The following is a 22,431-nucleotide window of genomic DNA, read 5'->3' on the forward strand; positions in this document are numbered from 1 at the left end:
GTTGACCTCGTAATGTACTAAGTTAATTGATGAAGCATCAGCAAAAACCAACTAATTCTAAATTACAAGTTCGAAAGTAACAGAAGTGAGTTGGGTGGAATCAAAGGAGCTTCAAAAATAGTTCCTAAGCAATAGAATTAACTAGACAGTAAGCTATTATATCTGTTTTTTAATTTACTGTTTACTTATTTATTTATTTTTTCTAGACAAAGACGAATACAGAAATTCCAAAAGCTCGACATTGATGATCAAGCAGCTTCTTCTGGTGATGATCGAGTGTGTTGTGCAGTCTACTGAGAGTATCGCCAGATTGGGTTGCGCCTGCATAAGGTAGAGTGCTTGTGTTCATTTTTATAGCGACAAGGATTTTTTTTTCTTTTTTATGTGTAATTGGGATAGTAAAGTAATGTCCGGGTAGGAAAATTTTTGTCCACGAGCTTTCCCGTCGAAAATGGCCTGAAACAAGGAGATGCGTTGTCGCCATTATTATTCAGCTTTGTTTTGGAATACGCTATAAGGAAAATCAAAGATAGTAACCAGAGCTTAGAGTTGAACGGTATTCATCAGGTTATGTCATATGCTGATGATGTAAATTTAATAGGAGATGACAGGAGAACAATAGAAAAAAATGCAGAGATCTTATTAAACGCTTCAGGGACATGGGTTTTGGAAGAAATGTGGAAAAAACTAAATACATGGAAGTGCATCGGGACCGTAATACAGCAAATTATGGATGCGTTTAAATATTAAATAATACTTTTGATAAAGTGGATACTTTCATATATCTAGGATCAATATTAACGAAGGAAAATCATATTCACGAAGAAATTAAATGTCGACTAAAAGCAGGGAATTCGTGTTATTACTCAGTTCAAAATCTTGTCGTCGCGAATTCTGTCGAGGAATTTGAAGCTTAAAATATATAAAACGATAATCATGCCTGTTGTTCTATATGATTGCGAAACATGGTCGCTTACCCTGAGAGAAGAACATAGACTGAAAGTATTTGAGAACAAGATCCTGAGACGAATATTCGGACCCAAGAGGAACTGGAATGGGGGATGACGGAAACTTCATAACGAGGAACATAATTTATATGGTTTACCAAACATTGTTAGGGGCATCAAATCTAGGAGGCTTAGGTGGGCAGGTCGTGTAGCTAGGATGGAAGAAAGTAGAAACACTTTCAAAGTCTTGACTGGAAAACGACCATTAGGAAGACTAAGCACAGATGGAAGAACAATATTAAGATGGATCTCGCAGAGATAGGTAGAAACTGGATCCAGTTGGCTAAGGATAGAAGTCAATGGAGAACTTTTGTGAACGCAGCATTGAACCTCCGGGTTCCCTAAGCCATAGAGTTAGTTAGTAATCTGGGGTGCTCACATTCAGGTTTTAGGACACAAGTTGTGCCCATGATATTTTTTTAGGGGACAATTTTTTGTTGAAAATAGTAAAATCGAGTCTGCAAAGGAAATTATCTTGGTTTTGTCACAACCAGTTACGGTTTTCTCTACTATTCTTTTTTTTAGGGGAGGGGGGTGGCGGAAGGGGTCCTTTATAAATGGTCAACTTTATGGATGTCTGCCAACTACTCCTTACGTACAGCTCGATACGCCTGAAGACCGGCATCTTTCAGGTGTCGTCGAGCAGTACAAAAGGAACCAGGGAAACGAGATGCCAACAATAAATGTCAGAAAATCATGAAAGGGTTTTGGCATCTGATATTAATCAAGGGTGATGTTCAACCTGGGTTGAGACCTTTTGAGGGTTGGTGCCGGCTTTAGGAGCCACGTTACCTGTTTCTCTATACTTCCTTCATGAAGTGTATGCTGTAGTGTGGGTAACACCAAGTTGTTCAACAGCTTCAGTTACACTTATATTAGCGTATTCAATCAGAGCAGTGAATTGCCCTCGAAACGTTTGACAACGATGTTCTATGTTTTATGGGTGTCTGACTAGTAAATTTGCAAAGAGGTTCGTTTCTTACCAACGGGGTAATCGGGGTGAATTGCCTGCTAGCAGTTTTCCCTTAGGGAGAAAACAAGGCTATCGAACTCGCAGATGATTGAGACCAAATGCCTCAAGACTTTGGTTAAAGGATTTATTTGATTGCTGTCCTATAGATTCAAGAAACTACAAAGCAGATATTTACAATTATTATGTTATAATCTATTTTTTGAAATCATAATTGTTATAATAGTTATTTATTGGTTATATATTGCTAGTTGGTATTCTCTCTGTAGGTTCCGTCTGCGCTGAAAGAGGAAGTTAAACTCCAACCCGATCGATCAATATGTGCACGTTTGAAACCTTTTATTGTTATTATGGTTTATTATTATTTAAGTATAAACATCCAGAAGCTTTACAGACATGAAAAGCATATTTCGATCAGAAATACGGTCAAGGTCCAAATATTACAGGTATGCAAAATGAAGGCAGAAGAAGATAAAACAGAAATTAGAATGGCTTGCGTCGGGCAAACATAATCTCGTTATTGAGGCGAGGTTTAACATTTCACTTATAGCAAATTCTCCAAGAGGTAGTTTCATGGGAGTTTTTAATGGGCCATCTAGGTTTCTGTCACCAGGACTGTACAAGGCAACCAAAAAAATTCGTGCCTTTTTTACGTTCTCAGATCAAACGAAATGACGCACGTCCCTGCCAAGCGATCGGGAATTATTCTGACTATTGACCTTCAGTAATACAGGTACGTTGTGCAAAAACAGCAGTCAAGGCGTGTCCAGTGACGAATGGAGGTATTGAAGCAGGTTCTTCGCGTGTGACTTAAAGTGGGCCTGTCAACTGCCGCATCAAGTCGTTACATATGCCAGGCATTTGGGAAGAACGCCGTGAAGCAATGCACTGCCAGCCATAGGTTTCAGAAATTCCGTTTGGATAAACTTATAGTGGACGACCACATGTGTTGGATGACGAGACCCTGAAAGCAGCTATCGAGGAGGACAGTGGTCTAACGTGTGATGAACTTGCAGATAGGTTCCATGTTTCCTTCGAAACAGTCAGACTGCACATACATAGAATAGGGAAGTCATACAAGTAAAGAAAATGGGTACCCCACACATTGTTGGTAGCCAATAAGGAACAACGAGTGTTAACCTGTTCGTCCTTGCTCACTCGTCACCTGAACACGACACTTGCTCACGGGTCACGAAAAGTGAGTCCTCTATGATACTCCCAAGCCTACCAGACAGTGGTTGCCGTCACATGATCCTCTTCCTCATACCTCAAGTCCACCTCTTCACCCACGAAAGGATGCTTTATGTGTGGTGGAATTGTCAGCAAGTGGTGAATTACGAGCTCCTTACCAGGTCAGACCATCACTACTGACCTCTACTCTCAACAGTTGCAAAGGGTGTATTGTGCATTGCGGCAGAAAGAGCTAGCATTGGTAAATCGCAAGGATATGCTGTTCCTGCACGACAATGCCAAGCCACATGTGGCTAAGAGGAGCCGGTAGACCCTTCAGCAACTTGGGTGGAATACACTGTGCCGTGCACCACATTCACTGGATCTTACGGCAACAGATTACCACCTGTTTCATTCCCTCGACAACCACCTCCGTGGGAAATCCTTCGCAAATGAGGGAGACCTGCGGAACGCACTCACATCGTTGTTTGCATGCAAAACCGTGATAAATCACCAGGACATTGTGCAGCTGCAGGAACGTTTGCAAAAGGTCTTGGATAATGATGGAGATTAAAGGCACGTGTACCGTCCACTGTATTGCTGTGTTTAGCACTGCTCTAGAACTGCAAGAACTTGTTCGGTTACCTTGTAGAGTTGCTTTGCTTTTCATATATTATAAGGAGTATTAGCCTATAGCTACTGTTCTCCTTTACAAAATATAGTTTTCAATCTTAATAAAATATGACATCTTCAGAATTGCTAGAAAGAATCTGGATTAATAAAAATAAGTACTCTCTTTACATTTCAGTTAAATGACAAATTGTTTGCTACCTCAAGTATTAATATGACTTTCCCTTGGGTTCTTTCCTTTGGGCGTCGAATTAACGTACACGCATTCGAATCGAGAGACCGGACATGATTCATGGTGATATCTCACGAGATTTGACATCCTTCGCCTCAATTATCTTTGCGTCCACATCTCACTTATGTTGGGTGCTTAAAAGGAACGTTAAACTTCAAATCAACTAAACAAAACATTAAAAAGTCGACTTAATTATGATACTGGTAAACGTGGCTCAAAATGCAAAAATTAATATAAAAGTCTAATCCTCGCTTTAAAAACTATTAATAATAAAAGCTTCAGGTGACTAATTTGCCATACTGAATCAATTCAGAAATATAGGACATTTCTTCTAACACATTTTAAACTGAATTGAAATACAGCATAACTTTTGATATATCTTTTTTTGGTTTAATGAAAAAGAAATTTCTATTTCAGACAGATAACAAGGCTAAGCGATTAGTGTCAAATAAATTCACAAATTGAGAGTGCGAGTATGGTGGGAGCGTCTGTGACAAAAGTAGCGCGAATGTTCGGTGTATCATTCTTAATCATAATAGACATTGCATGCTAAGCTTTAAAAAATTTTGCTATTGTTTTATGTGTTCTGCATACATCTGTTTTCTCCATGATTGTATCTAAAAGAAGAAAAATTTTGCTCCAGTGCAAGCACGAAAGCATACGAGTTTGGGCCGATTTATATCGTTATTAAGAAGAATAATATCAGGATATACAGGGATGGACAAAAATATGGAAACACCTGCAAAATTGCACATTATCTTTATTAATAGCGAGCATGATCACCTTTGGCACGCAGAACGGCCTGCAGTAAACAGGGAATGGAGAAATACAAGTCTTGTGTGGTTGTCAATGGGATGTTGTACCATTCTTCCGCCAAAGCAGCTGCAAGTTTTTGTAGAGACAACGGTGGTGGGTAGCGGGCTCGTATCTTGGTCTCCAAAACTGACCATAAGAGCTCAATGATATTGGAATCTGGCGATTGTGAAGGCCATGGCAGGTGTGACACTTCATCGTTGTGCTCATCAAACCAGTCCTGGACGATGTGAGCTGTATGAACAGGTGCTCTTTCATCTTAAAACACGGCACTACCATCTGGAAACAAAGTTTGCACCATGGGATGCAGCTGGTCACACAAAATGGTTACGTAGTCCTTGACAGTGATATGTGCATGCAGGGTGATGATGCGTCCGGAAGAATACCAGGATATGGTTACCCAAATCATAACTGAACCACCGCCATCTTCACTCTTGGTAAGTCAGTCAATCTGTGTCGTATGCTTGTGCAGGCGTTCTCCATACGTAAGCTCGGTCAGCAGTTGGAAGCAAAGTAACGAAAGACTCATCCGACCAGATGACAGTCTTCCACTGCTCCATTGTCCATTTCTTATGGAAGTTGCACCACTGTCCCCGTATAGCAGCATGGTCAACAGTCACGAGTGGTTTGGGAATTGCAGATCTGCCATAAATATCCTGCTTGTGAAGTTCTCTTACTGTTTTGATCCTAACAAATTTTGTAAGCACTATATTCAGCTCAGCTGTGACTTTTGGCGCCGTGATGGTCTTCTGCTTGGTCACAATCCCACCCAATGTGCGTCTGTCTCGGTCACGCAGCACCACTTGAGTCCACGCTGGTGCTTCGCAGATGCGGTTTTTCCGGAACGCTCGTAGGCAGTCATGATCTTTGACACTGTGCCTCTTGATACACCGAACATTCCCGATATTTTTGTCACAGACGTTCCCACCATACTCGTACCCTCAATTTGCCCTCTTTGAAATTGTGTCAGCTCAGACGTGATTCACGATAACGTGTGGGGATTGGTCGCTGAACTGTAACCGGCCCATCTGTTCAATTAGCCAGGTTGTATACCTCGCATGATATGCCGGTGACCAAGGCGACACCTACCATTAAGACGCAAATCGCGTTTGAAATGGCTACCTCTTTTAGACCAGGTGTTCCCATATTTTTTGTCCATCCCCTGTGTATATTGTAGTAGAACGTTTGCACCCCTTGTTACCGTCTAAAGAATTACATTTTTTAAGTCATTAAACCACTCTGAAAAATGATTCAGTTTTCCCAAGTTTGAGATTCGAGCGCGCGAGTTTCTGTATGCTCTCCTTCCTTCCTTCCTCTTTGTCCTCCAGCATTTCTATTCTTATATTTGTTATGAAATTTCTCTTTGTACTCCTATCCATGTCGCTCCTCTCATAACAAAGAGAAATTTCATAACCAATATGATAAGAAGAATAGAAATGCTGGAGGACGAAGAGGAGGGAAGGAAGGAGAGCATATAGAAATTCTACACACAATTAGAGAAGAACGGTTACAGCAAGAAGGAGTTAGAGAAGGAAGAAGAACGCAGGAAAAGTAAGAGAGGGAGAAAGAAGAATGAAAAGGATGAGAGTGGAAAATGGCATGATACAGAAAGTATGGAAGAAGAAACGGAGAAACTGAAGAATTTATTGAAGAAAGGAGGGGTCAGAACTTATAGAAAGAGTGGAGAAAATTTATTAAGATCAATAAAGAAGAAGAATAGAAAAGGAACTAAGAAGATTAATGTTGAGGAAGAAGGAATCATCTACAGGGTATGGTGTGAGGACTGCGAAATGTCATATATAGGAGAGACAGGAAAGAGAATGAAAGAAAGGATAAAACAACGTGAAGATGATGTTAGGAGGAAAAAATATATCAATGCCATATATAAACGTGTTAAGGAGACGAATCACGGAATTACTTGGGATAAGACGGAAGCATTGGAGATGGAAAAAAGAATGATAATAAGGAAGTGGAAAGAAGTAAATTGGATAAAGAAGGTATCAAGAGATAAACTGATGAACTGGACAGGAGGCTTACTTATTAATGAATTATGGCAAGGAAGTTTGGATAGCATAGACAAGAAGAAAATTAAAAAAAAAAAGGCCCTTATAAGAACCAAAAATGGCGGAACGTGATTAGTTGGGAAGTGAACAAGAAGGCTTACGGGATTGGCTGAAGGCCTCAGCAAATAGAAGAAAGAAAAAAAAAGTATAACAATGACTATATATATGTCTGTTAAAAGAATTTAAACTTTTTTCATAACAATGACTATATATATGACTGGTAAAGAATTTAAACTTTGTCATAACAATGACTATATATATATGTCTGTATTTTCATTTATTGTCGATAGTGTGTGAAGAAGGATATGTTAGATTTCCGAAACCGTTACAAATTATAATTTAAACTAAAGTGGTTTTTAAGCTTTGGTTAGTGTTTCTTTGTTTAAATAATCAATCCAAAGCCATAGTCTTATTATTTTAGTGTGATTTACTCAGGACTAACGGCTCAGGGTTGAGTCAACAGTTTAAACTTCCGTAACTTAGCTTCTAATTAAACAAAGAGATATGATTTAGGTGTCTATCTCTTCAGGAAGGATGAAACTTGCCAGTGGTGTGCATTTCATCCATATCGGGGTGCCGCAGTGGAAGGGTTGGGGAAAAATTTGGATGTGTTAGTTCCCCTCCCGCTGAGCATTTGCGATAGGGAACTTCTCCCTAGTTGTCACAGAGATATAATAGCTCGTTGGAAAGCTTATGGGACACCGATTCCAACGAGGTAACTTTTGTGCCCCCCCGCACCCAACCCCTAAAAGAAGAAGAAAATAAAAAAAAAACGGGAAAATACACTTTTCCAAAGTTTGTGGGGCTATTGGAACACTGTTATTTGTCGTACGCAACGGGGGTACAAAAGTTACCTTGTTGGAATTTTGTCCCTTGAGCGTTCCAATGAGTATGGCTCATTATGTCTGTGACAATTAATTACGTCGCAAGGGTTGCCAAAATTAGCGTACACGACAGTCCAACAGTTCATTGAAAAATATACAGGATGGTTCACGTAGGTGCGATGTTCCGAATGTTTTTCTCCGTTGTTATAGGCTTTTTATTTTCTGTACAATGGTCACCAATGTCTAGTGTAAATGTGAGAACTTTTTCTTCTTCTTGCGTACAAGTAACAGTGTTGCAATAGCCTCACAAACTTTGAAAAATGTTTTTATTTATTTATTTATTTATTTATTTATTTATTTATTTATTTATTTATTTATTTATTTTACTTCATTTACGGGTTGGCTACGTCTTGAGTACAGGGGGCACAAAAGTTACCTTATTGGAATCTGTGTCCCTGAAGCTTTCCAATGAGGTATGACTCATATCTCTGTGACAATTAGGGGCGTCGCAAGGGCTGCGGACGTCATGGCAGACGACAGTCGATTGAAAAATATACAGGATGGTTCACGTAGGTACGATGTTCATTATTTGAGTTCTTTTGTACGCGTTCGTGAACAGCAAAAATTACACCTTTATTTTAGGATTTTCTGAAAAACTATGCGAATGTGTTTCTATGTAACAATAAAATTTGCTATTTTCTGAACAAAATTCAGTAATTATTATTACGAAAATAGACCTAAATGTTTAGACATTCCAACAAAATAAAGTAAAAATAGCTTACCGGAAGAAACAGCAATGCTTCCGCCATGTCAAAAAACAATTGTAGCTGAATAATAGGCCACTGGATGTAGTACCTGTAGGCCAAGATAGTTCAGCAATAAACGTAGGTACCGGTGCCAAAATATTGTGAACATAATTGAAGTATGTGAATAAAATGCTACGAATCTAATGTACACGATCGTGTATACAGGTCTGAAAGGGTTAATTTATAAATGTTGAAGTATCATAAATCGGTGAAACAATTATTGTAAATATTAACGTAAATATCTATTTCTGTGTTAATTTTGTTAATTTTAAAGCCAATGTGAAGTTGCCAGTCAATCACGTACGCACGAATTTATTTCGGAAGGGGTCCAAAGCTTATGGGGGGGAGGGATCAAAAAATCCCACATGAGGATAAATTAGAATCGATTTCGTAAAATCAACCCTAAAATTAGACTAAATTTACAGAGAAGTCGGGATTTTAGAGGGATCCGGATTCCCAGTACCCACCCCCTGTGTATGTCCTGGGCGGAGTTTTGTGGTTTTGGGTATATTGCTGTTTCTTTGCTGCATAACATTAGCATGTTATTTTGGTAGTGTAACGATTCAAGTGTTTTCAAAACATTTAATTAGCATAGTGTTCTAAATTACTATGAATTCGGGAAATAACCTATCGAACTCCTATGTGAATTGACTTGGTGTCACAGAAATCGTTGTCATATTTGATAAATAGGAACACTTTTAGCAAATCTGACACGCTTAAACCTCACAATTTCTCTGCACTTCAATTGTACTTATCTACTACCTCACGACGTCAGTGTCCCTCAGTCTCAACCATTTACTCACTTGCAACCTCACGGTGTAACAAATTCCTTTAGCTCACTTCCTGAAAATTGAACGTGCAAAAAGTAAGTGCATAACTATGACTACATTGTGAATTTTCATAGTCTCCCGATTGCTTAGTTTGAAACTTTGGGAATCCTACATATATAGAATCTTGTAAAATCACTTTAGTATGGAGATCTCGAATTTTTGGTTCCGCATTTGAGAAATATTTTAATTTATTTAACCAGCTGATTCCAGTGTTATGTTCTATATACAAAACGGATGTTTAATTGTTGTCCGCTGGCTGTATGAAGATTTTAAAGGAGTTAAAGAGGTTTGCTGGCTGAGTTCTTCATTTTGTTTGCGGGGAGAGGTGGTAAGAGGTCAGTAACATTCACATAAAATGATGTATTCGTAAATACTGTCACGCTATTTCAACAAAAGGTGGTTCTATCTTGTTTTATTCGTCACGGAATACGCGTTTACTTAATTTTTCTACACTCTCCAAATGTTAAAAATTTCATTCTTGAGTTTTGCGAGCCCGTGTTTGTTGCCCGGCCACGTATGATCTGTAAATCATGGGTTTCACACATTTGAACTATGATTTTTTTTAAACATCCTCGTGCATCACCAGAGCCTATTATTAAAGTAGGCTTCGAATCAAACCTGGGGCTTGTAACCAATGCAGTTGACGGCTTTATAAACCATCTTACAAGATCAATTCTTACAACATATGCCATTTCCATTACACTATCTCGCCTACAGAACAGGATTACAGTACTATGCCAACGGCTGCTTAAGCCCGGAAGCCGCCCCCTTAAATATGCCACTGCATAGAATATTAAATGTCTTGCGTTGATTCAAATAAAGTTTCTTCTGAGCATTAACATTTCTAGTGAAGTCATTATCACGTGATATGTTACTTAAATGCAGCATTGTACGTAATTTAAAGTGGGAGATGCAAATAACAAACGCTTATCAAATTTGGCAAAATTTGACAGGTAACAGTAAGAATGTACGTGCTTTTTTCTCCCCCCATTTTCAAATATGCAGGAAATGAAAACAGCAAATGAGGGTCTAATTCCCCTCATCCCACATGCAAATCCCAGACAGAAGAAAATATGAACTACGCTTCAAAATATTTGTTGTGGAGCTAAGTGGGAATATTAATTTATCGGGCCTACCTTACTTCTGAGATTACGCTTCGCCATTGGTAACCAGTACATATATATATCTATGGTTCAATGTGTTTTTGGTGTTTATGTCTACGTTTCTATGTTTTCATTCGACTGTACACTGTTGCCGCAACCGTTGTTTACTCTTACCCCACCACTTGGGGCTCCTTCGTCAAAACTATGTTATTCCTCTGTATCCTCTGCTTCCTTTGTCGCAATTAAACTGTATATGTTATTAGAGATAACAGGCTTTCACATTAAGAGCCTGTCTGCCTTAAAAAATACAAAATTTACTATTTTTCTTTTGCTTGTTTATTCATCAGTGAAAGGAGATAATGAAATGCTCGTAATGCTATTCTACAACAGAAAATATGAACCTGAAGAATGTTCAGTGTTGCCATCCATAGAAATTACAGTGTTGCCAGAAAAACAATTTCCCTAAAATCTAAGTTAAGACAGCGAGAAGAGGAATGAACTCAACTGCATTTGATTACATATCATGTTCTTTTAATTTCTTGTGAACTACTTTTTAATTAACATTATTATTTAGTTCTAATAACTGTATGTTAAAACTATTTTGTTTATTACAAACAAAATACAACTATTATTTAAAAAGTAGTTCACAGGAAACCAAAACAATATGATACGTAACCAAATGCAGTTGAGTTTGTTCCTCTACTCGCTGCCTTAACTTAGATTTTAGGGAAATTGTTTTTCTTGCAACACTGTAATTTTTATGGATGGCAACACTGAATATTCTTCAGGTTCATATTTTCTGTTGTAGAATAGCATTATCTATGATTGTGGTGACTTGCATTTCATTATCTCCTTTCACTGATGAATAAACAAGCAAAAGAAAAATGGTAAATTTTGTATTATTTTAGTAAGGCAGGCTCTTAAAGACATATTGCTCTTTTTTTTCTGTCACTATTGCACCGTAATTCTTAGATTTACAAAATGGGTTCACTCTTGCCCTGGTTGTCCATAGGTAGTGAATCGTACCGATTTTATGTGAGACGCCCTGTATTATGTCATAAGCACATTCTGACGTGATAATACACTTACATGATCTAAACACTTGATTCAGAAAATTTTGGCATCTGTGTAAGTGTAAACTCGAAATAAAAAAATAAAGAAATAAATATTTAAATAGATTTTTATTGTGAGCATGTTAAAGTTTCGTTTAAAAATTGAGTGAAAATAATTACAATTATGCTTAAATTTGGACTAGAGATCAGTGGCGGTGGTTGGATTTTAGAAGTGGGGGGCAAGACATGATCTGTATAACTAATAGGATACTATCTTTTTCACTTAAAATGCCGTATATTCTATTTCTATTTTATTAAGTAAATTCATAAGAGCAATACAGGTAGGTACTAGCCCTTTATACTCTTAAACAACTAAAGTGTAAGAAGAGATTTGAGTTCTTGCTCATGAACATCTTAAAATTCTGTCTGGAAAATTGTGTGATCAGATTATTTAATAAATTTGCAAAATAAATAAATAGAAGGGATAATATTAATCATAATAGTAATGAATAATGGCGCTTGTTTTGCACAAGTTATATTGAAACTGGGAATTAATGAACAATTTATACTTTTAATTCCACACAGGCCATTAAATGAATGTTTTTAGTTTTAGAAAATGAAATACAGTAAGTACTGCAAGCATATGCTATGACATTTAAAGAAATATGCAATTGCAATATTAATTGCTTTGAATTGCAATTAAAAAGCAATTCCTGTAGCTTTCTTAACTCCATGGGAAGACAAATAACCAATATGTACTCACGCAACGGCAAATATCATATGGCACCATTTTTTCTATGGAACAGTAATACATACAAAACCTTTACCAGGGTGTTCACATTCTGGAAAATAAGTAAAAGTCAGGGAAAGGTCAGGGAAGTAAAAATGTATCAGGTGAAGTCAGGGAAATGGCAGATTGGTCAGGAAAAGTCAGGAGAAAATCGATTTAGGTCCATTGTTCAATTATTGAAGTTATGAAATATTGTTGATTTCTTTACTATTACTGGATGCAAAACATGGTGTTCTCAATGGTGATATTGAGGGAGTCAGTGTTCTCTGGTATAGTCGTTGAAACTAATTTTCTGCGAAAAACACATCTAACTACATCCTGTCATATTTGCTCAAAAAGGGTAGACGCTGTTCTAGAAGAATTGCATGGTGCCAAGAGGATATCTGGACAAGTTGCTGAGAACGCAAAGAAATAGTATCTCCAGCTCACAGTGAAAGCTCAGACTGAAGAATTTAAGGAACACTCGAATAAATTCATAGCCAATGATAGAGATGGTATTGGACCTGATGATTTTTTTTTTTTTTACTTAGTCTTAGGAAATGGGAAGAACTTCGTTGACTTATGGTCAGTTATGAAATATGTTTTATCTTCTTTCACGGAAACGCATTTTTTGAAAGTGGTTTCACAATAAATAAAATTTTCATTGTTGACAACTTACAAGAAGAATCTCTGGTGGCTCAACGGATCATATATGATTCTATGATGAGAATAGGTGGATCATCAGGATTAATAATTACAAGAGATATGATAAATTCAGTGAGAAGTTCAATGAGACAATATCAGGTGTATTTGGAAAAGAAAAGAAATAAATGCTGGAGACGAGAAGAGGAGAGAGAAACGGGAAATTCAGCAACAACTAAAGGAGCTGGAGGAAGAAAAGAAAATTAATCTGCGAAGACAAGGACATTCAGATCAATGAGAAGAAAACTATGCGAGAAAATATGAAAACAAATTTCTGAATTTGTTGCATTTAACAACTGCACCAGCAAAAGTATGTGTTACATAATGTGTTTTTTTTTTTTTTTTTTTTTTAATAATCAGTAAAATCATGTATGAACTGTTTATTGCTGTAAGCAATATTATAATGCTGTGTAATTGGCATTATAATGTGTAATTTTTTTCATATATTAAGTACTCTGTATACTGCACACTTTCGTTTGTAGCTTTACATTTTGTGTAATATGTAGGCCTAATCAATAATGCCCTAATGCACGTACGGTATTTGTAAATTTACATTCCTTTGGAAAGAAAATTGAAAAAGAAAGAAACAGAAGTGGAATAGAACAAGGCCAACTATGGGGAATGTGGAGGCTGGGGTTTCTTTCTTTCTTCTATATTTTTAATTTATTCATGGGTCAGGGAAATCTGTAACTTTTGTCTGGAAAGTCAGGAGAAAGTCAGAGATCTTTTCTCTAAATTGTATGGACACCCTGTTTACATTTCCAAATGAAATTATATAAATTAGGGCACTTCAAAAAAAAGTGGGGGGCAACTGCCCCCTCTTGCCCCCTCTAATCGCCGCCCATGTTAGAGATTATACACAAAATGGATATTTTTCCATCAATATTAAAGAAAGAAGGAAAGAAAGGTATTATTCTACTTGAACTGGTAGTAGTTATAATGAGATCGTTTATCAATGAGTGAATGCTAAATCCAATGCTGTTACTTTGGGTACTGCTTGTCAGACTACTACGTATTCTGCTTTATTTGTCTTGCTTTTAGGACATTCACCTTTTCATTTAAACAAGCCAAGTATCTCTAAACAAAGATTGAGATTAGTGCAAATTTTTTTGTATTGTTATTTCTTTCTTGAGTAGACGTGTATGTTGAATGAATCGTAGCGTGATCTTTGGACTCGTATGATAAATTTTAACCATCGAAGTTTCAGCCAAAGTTATCGGTGGATGTTTAGCTATGAAAGTACATTTCTCTTTGATATGCTGACTGGTAGATAGGTTTTAAATTCTTCACTTCACTTGACCGCAATTTAACGGGCAGTTGATGAGTGGAAAACCACAAAAAGAAACCAAGTAATACATTATAAAGCTGTTCATCACCACGGGAGTTCTTCATCCATTTTTTTCTTCCATTTTTTAAAGAAAAAATAACTTGGTTGCCAGATTTCAAGACCAAATTGATAACTTTGTGATACTTTATCTTAATTCTTATTGTTTTTCTGGTCAACATGAATGCTGCTCACATTTAAAAGATTCACATTTAGAAAGGCTTGAAGTAGGCTGCACAAGGCCCTTCGTCTTCGATCAATCTATCATCGTTGTTGTAGTGTAGATACCAATTTCCATAAGAATATTAACATTTTTATACATAAAGATTATTACTGTTTAACATCTTGCCGGTTTATATTCTCCTATTTTCTCGCTCGTCATTTGTCTGAAGCTCCACACGTGTTATTATAAAGGCATTAGTGGTGTACAGTAGCTGGTTTTCCCTCAACAGTGGCTCTTATAAATGCTCCCTTCGCTTAAGCCACGTGTCAGTTGCTTGAAATATTAATAACCCAGAGTAAAGATATTCCTTTGACAAGGAGAATATACTGAAGAAGGCTGAACATGTTTCGCAAAGCCCGTAATCAAAAAAATGAAAGTGCTTGCACTTTTCAAAAGTGGCTGTGGAATTAGAAGCGCAATCAGATGAGAGATTGCTCTGACCCAGGGCTACTCAAATTTATCAAAAGCAAATAAAATGGAAGTCAGGAACAATATTTTAAAGTAATTTCCATGTGTAGATGTTTCAGAGTTAAATGTCAGTGGTGTTTGCGAGAAATACCGATTAAATGTTCAGCATCATTTCAAAGTGATAGTAGTTCGAGCATCATCATCGATTTGAATATACAGGATGAGTCAGAAATATGGCTACACGTTTGATCGCGTTGTGCGATGACACTATTATATATATATATATATATATATATATATACGAGAAGTAAGATATGAACGTTCGAAAATCAATTGATCTAATTAACGTAGGATACATGACAATACAAACGACTCACTTCATTGCCTCAAGCTGCTCACTTTTTATATCCATGCATAATCAGCAGTTACCAGCATTGCTGCGTCGCACAGTGGGGCCAAACCAGGCAAAAACTCGAAAAATGAAGTAAAAGATTGACTCGATATAATTTGTTATAATGAAACCTTAATAGTGTACACATAAGATAGTGTGCAGAAAGAAAGTGATAGCAGCTTACAATGAGCTCATTGTACGTGTAAACTTGGTTATCCGCTGAAGCGGGAAAGGCGCTGCTTAGTTGACTTTGAATGATTATCCCTACATTGCGTATAGATATTTAGTGGCTGGTAAACATGGTGACACGACCCACATATGTATCGTTTTGTATATTTAGAATGTTGATGTTATGTGTAGTAGTATTACTTAATATCATAGTTGGAAAATGCTGTGGTACTGAAAGCAAATAAACTATGGTCAAACGATAAAATAGCATTTTAGTAGAAAATATGGCATAATATGTCTGTGATTTTTTAATATGTCGTAGCGGAAACCTTGTTTTTACTGTATACAAAGAGAAAACCTTGTTTTTACTGTATGCAAAGAGAAAACCTGCACATATTTGCACTTTTGGAAAATATAGTGCATGAAACTGTTTTTGGAAAAACGCATTCAGGATGTAGTGCTGCTTTTTAATTGAGCTGGGATGAATGTGAGAGCAAGCGTTAGGTTATTTGACGTGTTATCCCCATGCACGCACTGATAAAGTTGAATATAAGCAGTGGTTTATTTGTGGATTTTGCAAAAGGGGGGAATATTTATAAAGAATTGCTACTAAAACATGCAGTTGAATTATTGTACTTTAAAACAGATTATGTAGCCTATGAAAGGAGGAAAATATCTTTCCAGGCTGGGAAGACTGAATTAAACTTAGAGACAGGGAAGTCAAGACTTAGAAGGGGGGAAATTCCCAGGCTTCCCTGGCTACAAATAAATCCCTGAATATAAGTCGATTGTTGGAATTTTGCCCAGAGATCTCGTTGGGGGCTTCGCCCCCCAGGCCTCGTCTTGTTCTCAACATCTAGTCATACTTCTCTGGCATTAACCAACAAAACTAAACCATATTTGATTAATGGTGGCGACATTTTGAAACGCCAACATTTGCTAAATAATCTACTAACTATAATTTAGCACCATATTAAAAATAGTGTTCAATTCAGTGTTTTGTTTTTGTGATGCATGCACAGAAGTAACATTGGAATCAACTGTAATGAGACTCCGCTCGCTCCAGATCAGAGTGTTCCAATCAAAGCCCTGAAATGAGCCCACGTATTGCACGATACAATATATGAAACAACATGAACAGGTTGTCGATGCGTGTAAATCATAATTCGCCATATGCAGAGTCGAGGCCTGACTACTGTAGGAAACATATGTTAGTCAAACTCTTTAGTGTGGCACTAATAACGCGTCAGAACGACTCTGCATAAGGCCCAATATGTTTAATATATCTAATATTATATTCATATCGAGAACGATATGATGAAATAATTTTTATATATTGAAGCGTCCTTGCATCTTCATTGTCTTAACGAATCCTCCACAACTTTAAAATAATTTTGTGAAGCAAGAACTTTTCTTTAATTTTATTATTCTTCAGTTGTAAATTGAATAATTACACTTTCTCCTTTCATGCGCAAGAATGTAAGCCAATCATAAATTGCCAAATGAAAGCATATTGCCCACGCGTGTGTTTATGCCAATCATATAATGTGTTATATAATTTAGGCACCTTTTGTGATGCAAAACTCTATATTTTTGATGAAATAATGTTGAAATAACAAACATTTCAGTCCACAGATCTTCTTTTACACTTCAAAGACATGTTCATACAGTGCATATTGATGCGTGCCATCTAAAACCTGTTTTTTTTTTCTTGTAAATTTATTTTATGTTCAAATCCTTCATCTACTTATTGAATACACTATTGTAGCCACTGCACATACCGAACTAATTGGTTTTCTTACAATTTTCTGCTTCATATTGCGTATTGCTACTTTTTGCCAAGAATTCAGTGCTTTGGCCCCACTGTACGTCGGTACTACTGCGAGGACCGCCAAGAAGTTATTTTTCCTGGATGTTTCCCGTTGTGAGAAACATCTTTAGTTTCTCATAGTCGACAACAGCTCTATTACGTTAAAATCACGTCTTAATAATAATATTACGGCCTCATGAATATTCTTGATGTGTAATATTCTATGTTGTGACTGTAACTTGATGCTACTGCACAACCAGCGCCTCGGGTTCATTACTCTCATCTGAAATGAACATTTTTGTCTGAAGTAAGATTTATATGCTATTCACTATTTTCCTCTACAACGTACAATAACACACTACACTTACTTCAAACGTGGAAACATATTTCTGAGCCACCCTGTATGTTGAGAACAATTACTAATCTTGTTTGTATGCAGATTAGTTCTAATAATGTATGAATTTTGTTGGTTGTAAGCAATGCTTTTTTTAACGGAAAAATGTGCAGCATTAGAATGTTTGTATGCATCCTGATTGGCTGCGAAGACAAGCATCAAAATTTAAACAAGTGGAAGAATGAAAAATTAGCAGATGCTGCCATCTATTGATCGTATTACCTTTTAAATGCTTATAATATACTTTTGTTCGAATCTTTAAATCAATTTAGTTTGAAAAATTCATATCATAACGGCGAAAACAAAGAAATGGGTAGGGAAACCGCTGTTTTTCAAAACATTTTGAAAAAGGTGCCAGTATTACGTACCATTGCGTGCTGTCAGAGAAAAAGCACTTGGTGTAACTATAAAACAACCGAACAAACGGGTAAATGGAGTAAACTGTGCGACGTGGAAGTACATCACTGAGTATCATGCGGATAATTCAACTGAACATTTTGCAAACAGGTCTTTAGATAGAAGGACAAAATTGGAGAATTATGTAAAGTAGAGTCATGGAAAGGTAAATTAAATTCTGATACTCGTTTGACATAAAAAGGGGATGTTTCTGTAGCGATCGATTATTTCTTAAACCATTGAGTTAATTAGAAATGAACTGTGCTTAAAAAAAAGTAAGGGAAATCACACAATTCTGTTTCTTTTTGTTCTAGGCACACATTTCTTTGTTATTGTGGTTTCAGTGCTATGGATACCCACCGTTAACATCATCGTTACCGTGAAGATGTTAACGGATTAATTCCATCAACGAACGTATTTGAGATGATGGGTGTATCTGTCTGTTGCAAAAAAAAAAAAATTAAAAAAAATAGTCATAGAGCTCCCTCGTGGCTATGGGCCACGTCTCTTCAGCGCGACGTCGGGGCACAGTGGCTCAGTGGTAGAGCGCTTGCGTGTGGTGTGTGGGGTTCGTGGTTCGATCCCCGACCAAGTAAGTTTGTGTTGAAGTTACCGTGTGGAGTAACGGACGGATGTACTAATATTATATTCTTGCGAAGTCCCACTGCGTTATCCTAATAATCAGGGAACTTCACTGAATTACAATTCTATCTTTATTCAAAAATATTTTACGCCTTGTAGTACCATTTTTAAAGGGTACTGGTAAATTTAAGATGTATGACTTTAGAACTGTGGTGACATTGTCGGTAGTGCATCTACCTACCAACTGAAAGTCCTAGGTTCGATCCTTGGTGGGCCAAACTGCTGATTATCCAGTGTATGTCAAATGGAAATTAGGGTAAATTTTCGGCCAAATAAGTTCGTGTGTGAAAACGGGTGTCTTTGTTTAATTTAACCAAGTTCTTTAGTGTAGCGCAATGCTTGTAGCATACGCGCCATCGATGCACATAATTCCAAATGTCTTTTCCGGTGGTTGCCCAGAATTTTTCGGTGTTTATAATAAGTATTCATAGGGATCGGAGAATTATTCAGACTTCGTTTCAAAAGGGGACAAATAACTGAGGTGAGAGTCAATGTGCTGAGTACACAAAATTATAGTGAAAACTCTAGTACTGTTAAAATTTCAATTATTCCAAACTTTAATATTCGGACAATTTATTTCTATAGTTTTGTCAACATTGTTCGCTAAGTCCCTTTGCAAGCTGGGACGCTCACATTGGCGGCTCGTAAGGGAAGTTTCATTACAGTTTTCTTGCTACGAACTAAGGGAAGAAAAATTACGTAATGCACTAACAAGAATTGATGCATGAGGTAATTTTTCTTTTCTTAGTTTGTAGCGATAAAATTGTAATATTTCCTGATGTGACTACCTTCATGAGCCGCCACACGCCGGAGAGGTGAGATTAGAGTTTTAATGTGAACAAATCAGTTCGTTTCTTTAGGTCGTGTGAACCGAATTCTTTGAGACTGTAACTCCATATAGGTACGTCTTAGAGTGCAAGTACAATGATAAGTGAAATGTTAGCTTTTGTCATATTTTAATTATGTGTACCAGTGATTCTCAAACTTCTTTCAAGTGGGGACCACTTTTATTACGGACTGTCCAACTAGAGTCTCTTTCGAAAACGAATTTAACTTTCTGTTTTGTTTTGAACACACACACACACACACACACACATATATATATATATATATATATATATATATCGGCCTACGGCCACGCACTTCTTAAACTCACAGTTCTACCGAATTGCAAGTTTCGAAAATTAAAAATATTCACTTTTGGCAATTTTTCTGTAGGTTAGTCCCGGAAGGCTACAATCACATCGAATTTCATCATTATAATCTTGTCTTAATTGCTTAAACATTTTGGGGTGTAGAAGATGTCCCATATAAATAACATGCAAAAAAAAAAATTTCAGTTTCCTATAAAATCACTATAAAGTTGGAAATTCTTATTTTTGGTGATGTAGTTGGGTAACGCGAACGAAAGCGTACGAATAACAAGTTTTTATTCCAATTCCAAATACCTAAAATATGAAATTATAGGTCCAAAAGAAGGACCATTTAAATAACATGGGAAATTTCTTCAGCCCCTCTTTAGACCTCCTAAAAATTAAAAATGTTCACTTTTGGCAATTTTTCTGTAGGTTAGTCCTGAAAAGCAAAATTTTAACTTTCAACGTCAAGCGGAAGTAGCTGGTATTTTATGTCAGTGAGTCAGTTCATGTAGTTTTATAGCGTTTTATTTAAGCGATATAGCGTCACAGTTTGCTACACAAAGTTCTAGAAATGCGATGTAAACGAAAAATGGTATCGCAAAACGCGATTAATCTATTATTATAATTTATTATCGAAGTGGGCTATTTTTGCAACAGAAGACAGTTTATCATTATCTTTACTTTATTAATGCTCAGTGATTAGTCTTCTTGGAAATCCGACGTTTACCTTTAGGTGTCTGTTGACCCTCAAGAGTACAATCTACTACTGACTACAAACAAAATTATTGGGAACAGACTGTAGAACTGATGACAGAAGCCATATCCTCTTTGACACAAATATCTATAAAGAAAGTGGCTCAATCGACTCTCCGAATCCAAGCTTTGAGCTTACTTTTCAAAAACCAGGTTACTAGTTAAAATACGGGACCTTATTATTGGCCTAGAAATATATATATCTGTTTTGCTATGCTCGCTTATTTTACATTAAAGTTAAAAAAATAGTGTTCGTTTTAAAATATGGAAAACGAATTGGATCAGAGTAGCAGTTAGCTACAATTAGAAACTGGACTTTGTGTGAAATAAGTTAATTTTGTTTTTTCGTTTAAAAAATGAACTTAATGGTGCCTAATTCCAATCCATTACGGATTTTTTTTTAAAAAAAGCACATTCGAAAACAGCTATGTGCTTAAATGATCTGTAGAATGTCTAAATTCAAACTTCTTAAAAATAAAATTGATATTACTTTTTCCTTTGCGTTTCATTATCATACTTGTTTGTGATGCATAGGACATTTTTACTAATTCACTATATGAAATAATAATAATAATAATAATAATAATAATAATAATAATAATAATAATAATAATAATAATAATAATAATAATACAGTAATAATAATAATAATAATGATGCTTCTCTTGGCTGTCGAAAGTTCATTTGATATATTGTACAGCATGTTGTATACACTCACAAAGAACTTGACAGAAAGTGAAAAGCAAGAACAGAACTTGTATTTAAATGAAATGTGACAAGAAATACAATATAGACAATCCTTCAAATCGCAAGGTCTCTTCTCAACTTCTTTGCAATTTTATCGTGAGTGGCTGTAAAATGACAAGAAACTTTTAAACTATCATTTTTTTAAAAAAAATCTAGATATATCAGTTACAGAGAACAGAAGTGAAATGAATTCTAGTTTTGGAAATTGAGAAAACCGTCCGTCAGAAAGTCTTCAGACCGTTTACACGATGTCGTACTCTGTGGTAAAACTCACTCTTGTAGTAGTGGTCTTTGGAAACTGACATATTTCATTTGGGAACGTTATATCGTTTCTGTAGAAGAAGAAGTAATTATTCTCTCTCACACACACCATTCCTTTCCATATATTTTTACAATTTGTGTCGAATATCTTGCATTGTTCTCCTTTTTAATCTCCTTCCTTCGTCTTTCACATTTTCGTGGCCTGTTCCACAAACTCTTGATTGGTTTGTCACCGCAGTCGTTGTGTGTGGTATTCAATATTTCCTTAGGAACAATGTCTGAGCCTGAAGGCTTTGTACCAAGAAATCTGACAGCAAGATATTCATTCTTTCACAGGTTGTACCATACGTATGCAAAATAGCATAGTTGGGGTAAATCTCGTGACAGAACTTCATCAATTCTTGCTAGGATAGAAAATTATTCGAAATGACACTTTGTTTTTATGTAAATACAAACTTGGCATTTAACTTTGTCTTGGTGTCGATTAAAATTACCAAATTAAGGTCTTTTGATGGATGATGATTTAGACGTAAACTAAAAGTATAGTACATTTTTCCTGAATATTTCCATTAAAATTGGATATAGACATATTGTGACAAATTACGTTTGTGAACCTTTCAGTCTCTTCAGTCTTCTGTTTATGGGACATGAAATAAGAAAAGACGCACACATAACCTTACATTAAAATGTCATCAAATATATCATCACAGTAGAATCTATTCTACATAATATACTCGCCTTCTAATTCGTAGCAGCATTAAGTAAATACGCGCAGAATATCTCATGTGGAAACTGATAGGGGCC

The 22,431-nt window shown here is 36.4% G+C and overlaps 1 protein-coding gene across 3 annotated transcripts in view; it reads left to right on the forward strand.

Moving 5' to 3' along the window:
* The window catches only part of LOC145662862 (brefeldin A-inhibited guanine nucleotide-exchange protein 3), a 266,740-nt gene that overhangs the window by 125,594 nt on the left and 118,715 nt on the right, over positions 1-22,431 (forward strand). For all 3 annotated transcript variants that reach the window (XM_081728801.1, XM_081728803.1, XM_081728802.1), the window contains one exon: positions 207-330. In XM_081728801.1, the coding sequence (XP_081584927.1) occupies positions 207-330 (124 nt within the window). The remainder of the gene's footprint in view (positions 1-206; positions 331-22,431) is intronic.

Source organism: Thermobia domestica, chromosome 10, assembly GCF_964235325.1.
Source record: "Thermobia domestica chromosome 10, izTheDome1.hap1.1, whole genome shotgun sequence".
Lineage (NCBI taxonomy): Eukaryota > Metazoa > Arthropoda > Insecta > Zygentoma > Lepismatidae > Thermobia > Thermobia domestica.